The sequence below is a fragment of the Sipha flava genome, unplaced genomic scaffold (assembly GCF_003268045.1).
Source record: "Sipha flava isolate LNK unplaced genomic scaffold, YSA_version1 333_pilon_pilon, whole genome shotgun sequence".
In the NCBI taxonomy this organism is placed as follows: Eukaryota; Metazoa; Arthropoda; class Insecta; order Hemiptera; family Aphididae; genus Sipha; species Sipha flava.
This window is the reverse complement of record NW_020273024.1, coordinates 340079-358809: the sequence shown is the minus strand read 5'-3', so window position 1 is coordinate 358809 and position 18731 is coordinate 340079. Positions and strand designations below refer to the sequence as shown.

Below are 18731 nucleotides of genomic sequence, written 5' to 3'. Positions count from 1 at the left end.
CTTGTTCTTGACCAACAGAACTCGATCTACTTGATACTGTACAGTCTTTTGTGATGGTTTTGGTTTCAGAATCTCTTAGTTGTTCATCACATACTGATCCCGCCTTACTTGATGTCTTATTTTCATCCTTATTGGCAATATCTGAAATTGTAATTTCTCTAGTGGTCTGTTCCACAGTTGTATCTTTTACTTCTTCCTCGCATATGGGCCCTGCTTTATTTGAGGGTTTTGACTCATTTTTATTTCCATCAACTGAATGTACCGTTTCTTTTTCTTGATAAAAAGAATTCGATCTATTTTCTTGTATAATTGATTCATATAAACAATCTTTATTTAGTTCCTCACATAAAGATTCTGTTATACTTGATACTTTAGACTCATTTTTATCGTCTAAAATGTGGTGTGTACTTTCTTGTTTTTGACTTTCAAAACTCGATATATTTGATTTTTCTTTAAGTTTTGTGATTGTTTCTGTTTCAAAATTATTTATTTCTTCTTCACACATGGAGTTTTCGCTGCTTAATGCCTTTGATAATTGTGTTTCTTCTTCATCTCCACGTATAACTTCTTGGTTTTGGCAGACTGAACTCGATCTACTTGCTTGTGTGATTTTTTTAATTTCAGAATCTTTACTAGGGATTTCATTTATGGAACCAGTTTTACTTAGTTTCTTAGATTCTAACTTATCGGCAACATTTGAAACTGTTATTTCTTTAGTTATATGTTCTATTTCAAAATCTTTGACGTGTTCTTCAGATACCGATCCTGTTTTACTTAATGATCTTGACTCATTTTTATCGGTTATAATGGGATGTGCATTTTCTTGTTCATGACTAACAGAACTCGATCTACTTGATACTGTACAGTCTTTTGCGATGGTTTTGGTTTCAGAATCTTTTAGTTGTTCATCACATATTGATCCCGCTTTACTTAATGTTTTGGATTCTTGCTTAACATCGACATCTGAAGTTGTAATTTCTTTAGTGGAAATTTCTATATCAGATTCTAATACTTGTTCTTCACAAATAGATCCTATTTTACTTGATGCTTTTGACTCAATTTTATCAGCTACAATGGGATGATCTAATTGTTCATTTATTTGTTCTTGACTAACTGAGCCCATTCCACTAATTGTCCCATTGTCATCTATAGTTTTTTCCATTTCAGAATATTTTATTGGCTCTTTAGACACGGAACCTTCTTTAAATAATGACTTTGACTCATGTCTATCGGTAAAATTTAAATGTGTATCTACTTGTTCTCGACAAAAAGAATTTGATCTACTTCTTTCTGTACAGGACTTTGTTATAGTTTCTGTTTCTGAGTATTTGGTTGGATCTTCACTTAAAGAGTCTACTTTATAAGACGTTGTATTTTCATTTGTATCTTTAAATTTTATATCATTATCTGATTCATATTTTTCTTCGTTTGATTTGTATCCTTCTTGTACATTTGATTCAGTTTCCAGATCAATTATTTGTTTGCTATTTTTTACGTTAGAACTTTCGGTGTATTCGTGATTTGAACGACCAATTGTTTCATTTTCTAATTTAATATTTTCTTCATTTTGTTTTTTCAGTTCATCTATTTTTTCTGTGATTTCATATAAGTCTTTAGATGATTCCAATAGATGTTCTATTAATTTAGATTTTTCATCAGCATCTGCATTTAAATTATTTTCTTTGTGTTCCTCAATTTCATCTTCTTTATCAGAATCAGGTTCAGTATCTAATAAATCTACGGTATCTAATACTTGTCGTTTTAATACTTCTGGAGATGAATCTAATGATACCAATACATATTCAGCTTTTTCAACTTGAACTATTTCTTGTGTTTCAATTACTGTATCATTTTGTTTCGTTTCTTCTACTTTAGATTCTTGTTCATCCACTTCTTCGTGGAATGGCAAGTCAGCTACTTCATCAGGAGTTTTTAATGCTTCTTTAGTCTTTCTAAATTCTTCTACTCTTTTTTCTGCTGCTTCATTGATTTCAATTTCTTTTTTTGATTCTGTTGCTTTTTCATCTTCCGGCATAGTTGGTGCTGTAGTAGCTCCAGATTCAGACAGTTTTTCAGGACATTTTTCTTTTGTAACAATATCTTTAGCTGCAGTTAAAATCCCGTCCAATTCATTTGCTATAATTTTTTTCCCATCTGGAGTTAAAAGTTTTTCAGGAGTTATAGCTACTTTTTCTATGATTAATATATCTTCCTCTTCTCCACTTTTATCTTTATTACCACTTATTAAACTAGATTTGTAAACTATATTAGAATCTTTTTTAATAGCCGGTTTTTTTAGTTCATTGATTTTTATATTTAATTGGTTTGTTTCTTTTTTTGTTGTTTGAGTTCGTCTTAAACCAGAATTAGTTCGTGAAGTAACCAAGACTTTTCGATTTGCTTCTTCCTTTTTACTTTTAGTAGGAGTACTCGTTGGAGATTTTACAGAAGACGGTGTTGCTTTTGGCTTAATAATTTGTTTAGTTGGTTTAGCTGTTTTTTCTGGATTTTCACTTGGAGTTGTCGGTGATGATTTATCAGTTGGAGGAGATTTAGAAGATAGTTTTAATGGTTTTTTCATCGTAGTATTTTTTTGAACAATTTTATTGGAATTTACTTTTGCGGTAATTAAGCTATATTTATTGTCAGTTTTTGATTTTACACTTGTTTCTTTTATAACAGTTTTATTATTAGTTTTAGGTTTTTCTGAATCAGTTGGGGATTTGGGTTTCGGTGTTCCTTCCTTTGGCACTGTAGGTATTATAGCTGTCTGGATAACAGCATTTGATCCTGTCGTAGACACTTCTAAATTCTCTACAGTTTTCACTGTTTTCGTTTCACCTGGTATCATTTTTTCAAGAACCGTCTTTTTAGTTGTCTGTGATTTTATTGTTACTGATGTAGAAGAGTTCATAGATTTAATCGAGCAAGAAGGATGTTTTAAAAATTCAAGATGTCTAACTCTTTCAAGTGCCTCAAATATTTTATTTTGAGGACTACTTCCTGGGAAAAAAATTCTAGTTATTGTATTATTTGGATTTGCTGGTTGCCATACAAGTAGTGTACAAATAGAAATAATGTTGGGTAATGGAAATTGTAAGTCTTTAGAAGCATTAAATAGTTTTTGATCACCTTCGTTCCATTTTGACAAAAAATCTTTAACATCTTTACTGTCTTTAGAAGGATTTAGTACATACATGTCTAATTTTCCATGACCAACTTTATGATACAGATTGATTGGTTCTAGATTAATATTACGATAACATAAATGAGGACGAAGTTGCAATTGTTTAAGATCCGATATTATGCTCTGTGCCGTATCTATTATACTAATCGAAAGAACATCTTTTTTAACATCAACACTAGGAGATGATACTTGTTTTCTTGTCTGAAATATAAAACGAATGATAAATTTAATATCGTCATTATTTAATTATATTTAATCGTAAATATATAATAATTTATTGTCTCTAATCATTTTATGCAAATATATAATGTTTAGATATTTAAAATTTAATTTGACTTAAAGGATTCCAAAACAGAATATTAAATATAATATAATTTAACGACTAGTTTTTAAATTATGATCTTAATATTTTTCAATTCAAATAAATTGATAAAAGTAATAAGAACTTTTATTTTTATTTTAAAACTCTTTTAATTTAAATTTCTGCGTTAACAATGCGTTTCTATACATAAGGGTGATATTCTGAGTTTATAGCACTTTATGTGAATTTTTGGAATTTAGTTTTAATCTAAGAAATAGTAATATTTAATAAAAACTACGATATGGTTCAAATTTTTTAGATAGCCAACACTATTTTAAAACTGTAATTGTTATGCAACATATGTTGATCATCCTATATTATACAATAGAAACTCCCAATGTTTCACGTAATAAAATAATTTATACAAATATACCAAAATCAAGTCTTCAATTACAGAGTATATTTTAAATCTTTTATATATATAGTGAAATACACAGTTTCTCTTACAAATGTCAGTGTCTAGGTGATTTTTAAAAACTATGAATATATAATTAAATTAAAAATACATAAAATAGACTTCTATTTATTTTTTAAATGAGTTAAGTCACGCCTAATATATAATGAAGTCAACATATTTTTTAGCATGTTTGATAAATACAAAAAATAAATTGATGAATGAATACTAATTATTTTTAATTATTTTATTGAATTACAGTACTAAATTATTCTTTAAATATCAACATTACAATAAATAAATATAATAATATGATAGATAATATATCATCAAACGTGCAATTTAAAATTTTTTTACCTTAAAGTTACAGAAGAAATGACCTATTTGTGGATACAATGAAGACATTGTCTTCCGTTTTAAAAATGAAGCAACTCCTTCTAAATTAGTGCTATTTAATCTCGTTAGTAATACAGCATCCAAACGATCCAAATGTCTAGCGAATCCCCAAAAACAAGAATTTCTTCCAGTACCTCCATCGATTAACATATTGAAACCATTGATACCAAATAAAGCTGAATCACCTTGACCAGCAGGAAACACATAAAGGGTAGGTCTACTAAATCTAATATTTCCAACCACTTGTGACCCTTCTAATAGTGTATCAAGTTCAACAACTTCAATTTTATCACATAGCCATCTCACGGTTGATTCTATTGATTTGTTATCAATAATTTTTTCTTGTGGATTTAACACAAAACGAGTGTCTTTAACTCGACTAGCTTGAATCCAATCACCATCTCCTGAACAATGAAGTTCAGTACGAATCTGATTTTCATGGAGTCTAACTGTGCGTTGAGCCTCAGCTGTTTTATATGCATCTAAAAAGTCAGCCACGGAAAATGATCCATCCTAAAAATAAAAATAAAACATGAAAATAAAAATGAATTATTCAACTTTTAGTGAGAATCAATGCAATCCAAGAATATAAGTATTATATAACCCAAATATTATCTGTACTATGTAACCATTTAAAAATAATAATTATCTTAAAATAAAGTTGTTATAATTTAATTATATACTCAATCAACTGACCTGAAGTATCCAAGATCCATTTTCAGTAAAAGAATATCCAGCATGAATGATGCATCTATATTTTGTAAAGCTTGCTAATAGATTTCTTACACATTGTACTAATGTACTGTGTTGTGGATTGATAAGAATTTCTGCTACTAAATGATCACTTGCATATTGAAAGAGTTGTTCACCTGAAATAATATTTAATAAAGATTTCCAAAAATAACTTCAAGCGACGAAATGAGATAAAATATTATTTTTTTTACCATTTTTGCCTTCTTCACCTTCGATGTTTTGATTAACAATAGCATTGAGTTCAGTAGCTATTTCAACGCTACTCTCTTCAAAATTCCAACATGAAAGTCCTAAATATTAACAAATACATGATTAGTTTATAAAATATTAAATCAATATCAACCGTGTAATTTCCAGTAAATAATTTATTAGTAAAATTTATCTTAGTGAGGTTTTAGAGGTATCACTTTATATGATTATCATTATAGTCTTGATTTCCATAAGATTAGAAATACATCTGGTTTTAATTAGTTTAGTATAATCTTACTATGAATTATATATTTTCATATAAATAAATAATTAATAAGTAATACGTATGACTTATAAGTAAGTTTACTAATTTCAATTAGAGTTCGATCGATAAATTCGTAGAGACCCACAAAAAATCATGAGCTATATCAATTCACAATGAACGTTTCTAATTATTTCTACGATTAGTATCATTCCTAAGCTTAAATTGTAAAATTTATTAATATGAATACACTTATACAATCTATTTTTATACAAAGGATAATTAAAATCGATATAGTTATATAAAGAAACAATATAATCATCCTACAAATAGGATAAAGAGATTGGAAAATGCAAGCATTTGATAATCTTATTAGGTGTCTAGTTTTATTTTTATTCAACTTTGCATTTGTTCTAGCTATGTAAAAATGTTTTTTATTTTCTCTATATATTTTTATGCCATTAATAATCTGAATTTTATTTTGACTATACAACAATACCAATCGGTCATTCCTGGACGAAAAAGATATATTTTTAAACGTTGACATAGATTTGTCGATTTTTTATTTATCGTTTCTAACTTATCATGTTATGAATATATTTATCAAATTCATATTTTAACATAGTGTTCGATTGAATAATACCTCTATTGGTTTTCCATCAATCACTATTATTGCAAATTATTTTCTATAGATTCTTTACATTTTCTTTATATATTTAAAATTAAAAGAATAAATTACATATATTTCAGAAAAATATTAAATTAAATCGAATGACAGTTGTAATATTGATTAATTAATTGTTTAATGAAATGAAAAAACTATAAATATTGTATTTAATCACAAATATTAATAATTTTAATTTTAAGTTGAAACAAAATGTATAGGCATATATTAATTTGAAACTTCAAAATTAAAAATAAAGTAATGCATACATATTCACAAATTTTATATAATATGAATTATTATAATATAAATTTATTAACCATTGTTTTAACTTTAAGGTTTTTTTAGGAAAGATCTAATATTATTTAATAATACAGAAAAATATAAAATTTACCTACTTTTAGTACTCTAAAATTTTATCTTTTATAATTATTTAGAATTTAATATTCATCAAAAAAAGTTCATGCGGTATGTATGTAGTAAAAAAATATGCTAAATAGTACATAATTACTTTAAACAAATAAATATATATTTTAATTTTTAGGTTTGAAAACTATTTATACAAAATACAATATAGGTACATATTAAATATTATAATGTAATATACTTTATGGTTGAGATATAGGTATATTGAAAGTCACTTATTAGAATTCAATTAATTTTCCCTATGGTTACTCATAACAAATTTATATTAATTGTGAAACATGTAAAACAATGTATATTGTTTTACATTTACCTTTTTACATAATTATTGGATCAACGGTCATTTATGTGAAGTACAAAAGTAAATTATGAACAAAAATTTAACTCTTGACAATAATAAATAAATGGTATACCATTAATATATTCTATTAAATTAGGTTAATATATTCAAATTATAAACATTAAATATTAAAAAATAATTATTTTTTATCGTTATACACAAATGATTTTTTTAATGCAAATGTCCAATTTATTTTAAATTTTAACGAACTACAATGACCTATAGAACTTTTGTTTATTATATAATGACTACCTATATATTCATTTTATAGTTATATATAGTTAGACTTGCCATTCATTTCGGTTTGACCGGTACAGACAAGTTTTTAAGACGTGTCCCGGTTAATAGAAGATGAGAAAAAATAATATTTAATATTGTATTATTTAATAATAAAACATAAAACAATATTTTACATTTTATCATTATATTATGGTTATTTAATTGGCATAATTATATACAATAATAATATATTTTTGTATTAGCTAATAAATATTTAATAATAATGCAATATTTAAATTACAAAATTATTCACTTATTTTTGTTTCTATATGAACGTTACATCAAAAAAAAAAAAAGGGTCATTCAATATGATGTCTCGGTTTAGGGATTTGAAAATCTGGCAACTCTATACATAGTGATATGCTTTGCAAGTAACAATATAATATTCATGTAACTCTTCAGTCAAACGAGAAAAAGTTATAAGAGCTTGATTTTTGCTTTCCTTCTCTTCTTTTTTTAAATACTCGTCGATCACTTGACCTGACATTTGTACGGATATTGTGTAATGCTTATGGACATCAGCTGATACCGTTGAACCTAAAGGGAGGTACACAGACCACGCCCACAGCTCTCCGGCTACGTCACTGAGTCCCGCAGCCCAATCAATACCTAACCTACACTATCTTCTCTCGGAAAACGCTGCCAAAAAGTGTACGCACAACAAAAAAAATATTGAATTTATTGATATTTAGAATTATGAACTGTTGTGCTATTAGATAAAATACCATTGAAATAACAAAATGACCTTATATTATATTCTTAATACAATTAATAGAGATTTATAGAGTGTTTACAAAATAATTGGCTTCAATCACGAAACAGAAAAATCGGTAAAGTTCAGCTACACGCAACGTTCTATAAACAGTCTTTATATGTGACTAAAATATAATAATTATAGGTTTATAGTATATTGGAAGGGCGTAAACAGCAACTTATTATACTATACCTTTTATAATATCATTATATAAGTTGTTAGGGCAAGCGAAAAGTATGGAATAATATAACATGATTAGTCGTTCAATTTATTAGTCTATACCTACATACAAAATATTTAAATTGGTTGGATCTACAATTTATTAAACTGTAATTAGATAAGCTATTGAAAAATTTAAAAATGAATTTTAATGTAACATTTTTATCTAATTTTTATTTAAAAGTTATTGCAAAATACTTGAAATTTAGATGACTTACTACTTAAAAATCAAATTACAGAAAATATTTATCATAATTATTCAATACATCCCTAATTTCACTAAGAATTAAAGTTTGTATTACATTTTAATTTCAAGTAAGTAAAATATATAGTAGTATATATTTATGTCACAACATTAAAACAAATGTAATTTGATTTATTATAGTATGTTACTTTATACTGAAGTAACTGCGTTAATATTATTTTAATTTTTTAAGTGTTAATAAATTTTATATAGATTATACAAAATACATATTGGAAAGTTAAATCATCAAAAAGATTAAAACAATCATTTTATATAATCTGTGTTTAAAATATTATTGAATAAAAAACTATCTTATTATATTTTAACGTCAAATTATCTAAAAAATAATTTTGGGTTCTTTTAATTTTGTATATGTTATTGGTAAAACGTCGTGAAGTTTGAAGTTGGATTTATTTACTCATCAATAAATATAACTGTCATAAATTAATCCTATATGAAAAAAATACAATATTGTTAAAATGATTATAGCCATTAATGCAAGCACGAAAGTAAAGTGTGTTGACATAAATGTATTGTTTTGTTTTACTGTTAATTCATGTTTAAACTGAGATTATATTTTTTTTTATATTATGAATAAATAACAAATATATTGAAAATATAAATTTTTTTTTTAAAAAATTTATTTAATTGATTAATAATTATTATTTTCAAGTTCCCATAAATAATCAAAAGTAATCATTTCAGAAACTTTTCATGTTTGCAAAAAAATACTCTGAATAAAACCAGTTTATTTTTCATGGTTTGAAATATTTGATTTGATAATAAGAATTTCATAGGTTTCCCTTCAATGACAACAATTATTTTCAATACACTGGTCAGTATTTTTCTGTAATCCTTCGGAGATTTCAACATTTTTAATATGACTTAAATGGCAAATAAACTTAGTTTTATTTATAAAATTATAATCCCAATTATTGTTTAATAAATGAGAATAATTCAAGAATAATAAAATGTAAAAGATTTCATCACAAGACTATATTATTTACTATTGGTATAATCAATTTAAAAACTTATGTTTTACTAAGAATTGCATACGATTTTAATATTGTATATGATAACGAACATTTCTGTATAGTAAATTTGGGCTAAAGGAAAATTGCAGACAAACGGTAATATACTTGGGCGAAACTAGAGCCCAAATATTAGTGATGCTGAAATTGCTGAAAGTAAAATTGAATGGTATTTCACTGTAATTACTATAGATAATAAGATCTGAATAAAAATAACTGGAGCACTAAATTTGAACTCAGGGGCACTAAAAACCTTTTTACACCACCCTAGTTGCGCCTATGGTAATATGTTCTTCCAACAAGTATAAAATAAATATTTAACATAATATAAACAAAAAGATCAAAGATTCGTTTAAAGGGAGTTTGAAGTACAATCGTCTGATAAAATATACTAAGAGATTAAATAAAATTATCATAAAGTATTAATATATTGCGAAATGTCTACGACTATGAATATATTGTCATATGATAAATTATATACTTCTTGTATATTGTTATTGAATTCTTTGAAAAAGTTACTAAGAATAATAATTTAGTTATTGAACATTTATGACGTCAATGTTTCCAAGGCGTTGGGAATATTTTTTACAGTATGTACACCTATTATGATATTGTGTTAACCAAACGTATTGATTATTCTTTGAATTTTTATCATTACTTACGATAAAATATGAAAAAAATTGAGTAAAGTATTTTGTATAAAATAAATTTATTGCTATTAAAAAAAAATAAAAGGTATTTTCCAATATTTAATATTAAGGTACGTAAATATATAGTATCGTTTAATTGTATAAATATAAAAAAAAAAGTAGGGATTATTGGTATTGAGTGTAAATCCTAATAAATCATTAGGTTTGTTGATTAATCTATTACCCAAAAATAACTACAATAACTCTGATTTTTTATTTTGCTATGAATTGGTAAATATGTAAGTTAGTATTTAGATTCTTATGTTCAATAACATTTTTTTCGTCAGTATAGAGTTAGATTTAAATACGAAACAAGAAATAGTTATATTGAGAAACGTTCACTTTGAAATAATATCTATAAGAAAAAAAAAATTGATTTTTCAAGCCTGATTGGAAATGACCTGAAATATACTGAACAGAATATTAATTTTGAACACAAAATTTATGATGCAGATTCAATAATCAAAACTGTTATCATAAAAAAAGAAAAAAACATCGCTATAAAAGTATAACATAGGTACCTGATGTTTTAGTTCTAAAACCCTGACATAATTTTATATTTTAATTTAAGATCACAATGTCTTTTATTTCTTAAAGATTATAATATTTAAATCTTGTCCTTAAAATATTTCAATAAATTACTTCCACAGTTTTAATTTAGTCTTATTATAATCTATATTATGTACTTATTTATATTGTCCAGAGTTGTTTAGATTTATCTTAATACATTTATTCTCAGTGATATAAATATGACACCTACTCACAAATATGCAATGTTCTTACGGTACATGGTAAAAATTAAATTGTTGAAAATTTACACTAGCCAGGTAACCATACTATTATTACGTTTTAACTAAATTTCTAAAAAGTACGTGGCAATAAAAATATACTAATATATCAAAGTACTTTATAGTGTTGCTATAGAAAAAAAATATTAAAAAAAACATAAAACTCTGTAGAGTTATATGAATATTAAAGAATAATTAACTCAAATATAGGTAGTAAGCCGTTTTTATATCCATAAAATATTTCCGAAACAATTAAGCATTTTGTTATTGAATATTTAAGTTTTCATATTTAAACATAGAAAAATCTAAATTTATTATAGTTCATTGACTTATAAGTTTAAAGTAAACTACATAAAGTTGTATTTTTAAAACTTTTCAACTAATAGTAATAAAAAAATCTCTCTAAAGATCATCCATAATATGTACGCTGAAAATGCACGAAGAATAATGTTAATTTTATGGAAAACAGATTCTATATAATTTATGATTTTATTCAAGCACACATCATCTCTATAATTATATTTGACATGCACATTTTGTCCTCTAGTATACATGACTCGTTTAAAATTACCACAAACGAAGGGTCTTGAGCAGATTCAGTTTATATTTAAACAGATTGCTGCAACATCGGAACACGTGTTTCAGTTCTATTAGGATACCTACAAAAACCTGAGACGTCGTATAATACTTTAATCTTTAGAATTTATCAAAATAACCAAATAAATTAGTCACTTTTAGTTAAGTAAAGTAAATCATCAATTCGATTACTGTATCAATTTTCGTTTGAAAAAATATTTAAATGGGTAATATGAGTATATATTTTATAAATATAAAATTACGCTAGAATTGTAAGAAAGAGTAGATTAAACTTCATTCAGTTGGACACTAACTAGAGATTTATCCTTATATTATATAGAAAAAATAATGTTAAGTGATTGTATTAAAAAAAACTTTTCATAAAGAGTTTAACATTTTAAAATTAAGTACCTGTTAAAATCTTATCATGATTGTTATTCAAATCTAAAACAAATAGTTTCACTCGCTTCTATGGTTATTACTGTGCTAATTATAATTTATAATGATTTGATTATGAATATATTTTACATACAGTATACAAATATAACTTATATTTTTGTGGTATTATATATTTTTATAAAATACTCTTGAACTTAATTTTATATTTTTATGAATTTCTGATTTTGCTATTAATACTATAACTCAAAATATTATTATCATATCATCATTTTTGTTATGTAATAAACTATATAATATGAGTTTTATACAGAAAAACGAGTATTAAATACAAAGCATCAGAATTACTTATTTTTATTTTTATCGATTTCCTGTCTACGTTTACGTAAGCCTCGTTAATTTCATTATGACTGATGACATTCGAGAGAATTGGCAACAGAACTTTTTAAAATAGACTCAATACCCAGACATATGCCCACCCCAACACGTTACAATCTCCCAAAATAAACCTTAAGTTATCAAACTGTCTGGAGTAGTTTTATTTATGTATATATTACTGTATTTATTATTCATCTTACCTTTCGTAAGTCTTTTCAGTATAGCTAATTTATGTTCAGCACTCCTGGGTTCGGCTAATACAATCAGCAGATATCCACCCGTAAGCGGCGTGTCAACGTGATCCGATGGGTTGCCCATTTTATAATTATTTGGTTCAATGTTTCATTAGAAATGCCAAATTATGCCTCTAAAATAAATAAAAGTTATATTAATAACAATGATTAATAAAATTAATTAACATGTATAATCCTATTAAAAAAATTTAATCTATTTTAATATAAATTGTTTAGTAACTATTTAACATTATAATAATGTGTAAAATGTATATTATACATCAATATACTTAAAACAATTTTGATACTTAATTTCCAAAAATGATTGATATTTTCACTCCATACATATAGAATAAAACAGGAAGTTCTGATAGGTACTTATATATTTTATTTCTTAAAAAAATTCTTCAGACCTTTTCACCTTGTATATAACTTATAAATTATTATTAATAATTATTTCATTTTTTATTATACTAATATGCTTGTAAGTTATAATAATATAGCGTTTTTTTGTTTTTTTTATTTTAGAATTTTTAGTTTTAGTAACTTCGTTGAACTAAGAATATTCAAATAAAAAGGATATAAATACTACATACATCATGGATTCGCTGATAATTCAAATAATTATTACACTAGGACCATCCCGAAACACAACCTTGCCTGTAGTTTTCTCTATCCGATGCTTGTGTTCTACAATCTAGATTTTCTCCTAATGCTTCCATATCCTTCTTTACCACATCCTCGTATCTCATACATGGGCTTCCTAGTGGTTTGTTTCCTGTAAGATTTTTCACTAGTACTCAAATATAATGCATTTTTGCTACGCCAACCATGATCAGCCCACTGATAATATGTGATATAATATTTTTTAGTAAAAAAATATATTCGTAATTACCGGAAGCCATTTTTAAGTTTATATTATTATCCATTATATTATATATATTATTTTATCTTATTTTTGTACAAATAATTTAATAAAAAATTGAACCACAAGATTAATTTCCTACATTATATGCTTATTCCACATGTATGAGAAAGCTTGATCATGAAGTAAAATTTTAATAAACAATCTCGTGATCAAGAAAAAAGTAATGTTGTATGCTGAAAGTGATTGTTCAATAATATTTGTAGATAATAGAATATGTAAGTTGAAATACTTTAAATAAATCATAAGAAAAAAGATTAACCGTTTTTTATTTTTGATGGACAGGTAAGATCGCTTAGAAGTGAGTATTAACCAACATAATAATTAATCACACAATTTAAACTTTTAAATTTGTCTACGATAAATTGTAATTAAATAAATATACCAAATACTTGGAATATTTATCTAAATTTAAAAACTTTGGGTTTGTAACAATTATTCCTATTATTAAAGAAAAAAAATGGTTTTTAAATATGACTATAAATGTAGGTAATTAAAAAAAAATTTTTTTCATTTACATTAACATGATTTTGATTTAAAAATTAGAAATGTAAATACTTTGAGCACAACACATTTTTAGTTTTAAAAATAATACATATTATTAACATAATTATTTATTATTTATTTATTACTAACATTATTATTAACATTATATGTTTGAAACTATAAGGGTTAGGTACCGTGGGGTACGGTGACCATATTCATTTTTATAATATAATTTATGAAATAATTTTGTTCATTATTGACGGCCAATAAAAATTAAATAGATTTATAATTAAAATTAAAATAATATTTTATAAATATTTAATAACTATAATTGTAAGGATTTGTCTTAATTCGTTTTTATAGATAATATCTAGTTTATTTAGTGGGTAATTTTTTTTAGTAAATATAAGGAAGAAACATTTAAAAAGTTATTTAGTTTTAATATAAAATAGATCGTTTATTAATTAGATACATGAAACATTAAACATTTTGTTCAAAATAAATACAAATAACTTCTTTGTTTTATTAGAACATTTTTTTATACTTAATTACTTTGAACTTTTTTAACTACATGTTAAAAGTTATATTAATTTAACAAGGTTAAGAAATTATTCTCATTTAATAATTTCTTATAAGGTGTCTAAAATACACTTACCCTACTTTCTTCAAAATATAACTTGACCTTTTAATAAAAATAAAAGTCATCATATATCTTATCATTATATAAAATAAAAAGATAATAAATTTACAGTGTTAAAATCCAAATACTTTTTTTCCTGGCATTTTATACTGGTATGTTTGTTTTTTATTTGATAGCTCAAGTCTCCAAAGTATACTAATATTTTATTTTTCTTAAACGTTCCCTTTAGTCAACAACTATAATTTGAAGAAATCGATATGAACTTAATGTACTACATAATGACATTTTTTAATTTGTTATGTCATTATCCGAAAACTAATTATGATTAATATAAAAAACAAATATATAATTTTTAAACTCTGGGACTTTTAAACACAAATCATTGATATAAGTTACATACTAAGACTATCCCTGTAAAATAATTTCAGTGCATTAAAGAGATAGGGGGTTGATATAAATAGTACAGCAGAAACCGTTTATCACAACATTGAAACACCTAGCAATAATTATCCGACGCATAGTGCAAAGTGATGTTAACTACAGTACTAATGTACCACTGAGAGGTGACTAATTAAGAATATCAGATGTTAATTTTATTGACAGATATGTCGTATAAAAATTGTATTATTATAAACAGTTTCTAATGCAGTTAAAGAAATTCAGGTGGTTGGGGGTATTGAACTCTCGATTTCCTCATCTAATTCTATATATATATAATAATAATTTCTTTTACATTTACGATTATTATTTTTTAAATACATTGACTAACTTCAATTTAAAATATAATTTAAAAAAGAAAATATAATTAATTGTAAAGCTGTTATTATTTAATGTTACGATGATGCTTATTAATGCATACCGTAAACTTGAGAAAGTATATAATTTATTTTACGTTAAATTAAATTAAATTAAAAAATTTAAAAACCATTAATTATACAACCTTGAAAATGTATTATTTAGGCATCGAAAAAAAAAAATTAAAAGAATATTTTCTTATACAAACTTAACTCCAAATAATAACATTATACTATAAATATAGATAAATAGTTAAGATAAAATATTAAACTTGTTATATAATAAATAGAAATAGAAATAGAAAAATTTAAACTTTAAATTTTACAGTATAATAATTTAAATATTTTTCTATAATATTTAATAAATATCATTATACTAAAGACTGATAATAAAATACAATCACATATAATTATATCGGTATTTTTATGATGTATTTGATTTGAGTTTTCATTCGATTGATTTAATAATGGTCCTAATATTATATCAACAAATCCATAATATTCTTAAAATACATCAACAGCTAATGTATCATGCTTAATCGATATCACTTCTATATTGTTTTACAGATTTATTATTAATATTATATTCTACAATTATAATTGCTTTTTTTTTTAACTGTAGCACACGACGAAGAAATCATAGACCTTAAATTATAAGTTAAATAATATAATCTTAAGACTATAGATGAATAAGAATATACTTCACACTATTACTCATTATCATAATTTGCGTATTTAAATACTTTACTATAACATGGCAAATATTCGCTCTGATTAATAAATTATACATTTACATATTTAAACCGTAATAACACGGTTCACAGCTCCTCCACGTTTCAGACATAAAACATAACCAATAATGAGAAAGCGGTAAAAATATTAAATATTTTGAAGTTCACAGTCTTTAATTTGAGAAATAAGTAATAGACGGATTAATTATACGATTTTTTTGTTCATGAAATATTTAATTATCCACTCGGAATAATATCCAAATTTACTAATTGCTGTGCAACGTTTAATCAAAAGAAATCTTTGAAAATGTTTATTTGAAGAAAGTGTAAGCTTTAGACCGGACGATAACGATAAGACGACAACTTTTAAATTAATCGATCGCTCGTATAGGGAATAAAAATAAACACATACGGTCAATACAAGATTTTGGTCTAGATGTGTAGAATAGCAGTGGTGTGGTTAAGAGAAACGCAAGTCAATCACAGTAATGTGTATCTATATGGAATACAATATTAAAAATGATTGAAGTAACACATACCTGGTGCCAATGTATGATGTGGTGCCGGTAAAACGCCTCAGTAAGATCCGTGTCCGCTGTGTGACAGGGACTGCGGCAGTACAGACTCGGCGCAAAGGAGAGCCGGATCACACAGGATCCGTGGAACGCAGTGAGACCAAGGATCGGAGCGTTGTATTTCCCGTTGATGGACGTACGGAGACTGGCAGCGGTTTAGTGCTTGCGCCTGAACCGTGCGGGCACTTCGATCGTAGAATGCGCGCGGATTGCATTGCACCGCGCAGACTTGGAGTAAGAGGTGTCGAATTTTTCTAGGCCAATCGAACTGATGTTCTTTCGGACGACTTTGCTTTGTAAGAACGCCATCATCAAAGGGTTTTAGCGATAACGTGTACGTGTGTGTGAGTGTGTACATTTACTATAATTATACCGTAATCCACGAAACGATTTTTTTTCTTCTCATTTTGTCAGCAAAAATATAATCGACAATCGATTATTGTACAAAACAATTTAATTTTGCTAATTTCGTGATTTTTCTATTCGTTTAAAACACAAAAGCTTTTATTTCCAAAAAATATAAGTGATTTATTGAAAAGTATTAAGAAAGATATTAAAGTTAAACTCTAGAACTTAATTAATGAACTGGTGGTTTTTAACTCTTCAATTTTATATCAATATATAATATAAGATATACAAATGTATTAATAAGCTTATAATAAGAATCTACTATACAGTGACGCCGAATTAAAAATAAATTAGGACGCAAAAATTGTTTTTTGCTACCCACCGCCAATTACACCATAGAAACATGTATAGTAATTAATACATGAATAGTTTTTTTGGGTACCAATCGATCCCTACCCAACAAAAAAGAAGGGGATCGGTCGATTCTCTTGGGTTATAGGTTCGATGCCACTGCTTCTATACATAAAACTGAATTGATTAAAATACGAATTGCATATATTTGAAACGAAAATATAATACTGGAGTGATTAACAATTAAAACTAATAATTCTAATAATACATGATTGATACATGCCATATAATTTATTCAATAAATGTTTATATTCATGGGTGGACAGACAATTTTAGAATTGATATGCATAAATTATTCAGGGCCCACGCATTAGAATAACCAATACTTTTTATCATTTTTTACCTATACTTAAAAATATATATACCTGTAAATCTAGACCAAATTTTATTAGATATTATTTCAATGGGCCTAAACAGCTATCAAAATCAAAAACATTATAATTAAGGCCAAGGAAATCAGTAATAAGAATAGAATAATGAACATAATAGAAACATGAACGATATCTCAAAGAGCAAAAAGTTTTAACACCTCGTGACAATCTATCCCTTAGCATATTAAAAATTTAATGTAAATATTAACTTATATAAATATAAATTTATATGTAATACTAATAGTAATGTTAAATATTAGTAATTTAACAATATGTTGTAAATAAGTGCAATATAAGATCATATTTGATATTTTTTAGATCTTATATATATTCCGTTGGATCGGATATTATGATATTTTATGACGAGATATATAAATATGAGTTATAAGACACAAACAACGAAAGATATTTTTTAATGTTCTCATCGGTACTTTTTATATAATAGAATAACACTGAAATTATACGTAGAAAAGCTAAATTTCTTCAAACTGTTGAGGTAAAAATTTAAAAGTTCAAAACGTAAATATTTTAATTTTATTATTAAAAAAATGAAAACTCCGATTATTTTTTTAATTTTCTATTTATATTTTTAATAGAAAACTGAGTGAAAAATTTAAATTATTGTATAACCATATAGTATAATAATAAGAGTATCCTTGCTTTGAAATTTAAAATAATCCATCTTTAAATTAATTTAAAACAATATTTTAGTGTTTTTTTTTTTTTTAATTTTTCTTCTTGGAGACATAGTTTGTATCTAATATGTAACAAATAATAGAACCCAATAAATAAAAATGTTAAAAATCATTAATTAAATTATAAATATTAACACGAATTATATAATTTTAAGTAATGTGTCATCCAACTTTATAAAAAAAAAAAAATAAATAAATA

The 18731-nt window shown here is 25.1% G+C and overlaps 1 protein-coding gene across 1 annotated transcript in view; it reads right to left on the bottom strand.

Moving 5' to 3' along the window:
* Positions 1 to 16868, bottom strand: part of LOC112687158 (microtubule-associated protein futsch) — a 22402-nt gene extending 5534 nt beyond the window's left edge. Inside the window, exons 1-6 of the mRNA XM_025559734.1 lie at positions 16672 to 16868; positions 12524 to 12690; positions 5283 to 5381; positions 5035 to 5207; positions 4300 to 4851; positions 1 to 3388 (exon numbers count right to left, since the gene is read on the bottom strand). The exon at positions 1 to 3388 is cut by the window's left edge and continues 3501 nt beyond it. Of these exons, the coding sequence (XP_025415519.1) occupies positions 1 to 3388; positions 4300 to 4851; positions 5035 to 5207; positions 5283 to 5381; positions 12524 to 12641 (4330 nt within the window). The 5' untranslated portion in view covers positions 12642 to 12690; positions 16672 to 16868. The remainder of the gene's footprint in view (positions 3389 to 4299; positions 4852 to 5034; positions 5208 to 5282; positions 5382 to 12523; positions 12691 to 16671) is intronic.
* Between the last annotated feature and the right edge of the window lie 1863 nt (positions 16869 to 18731).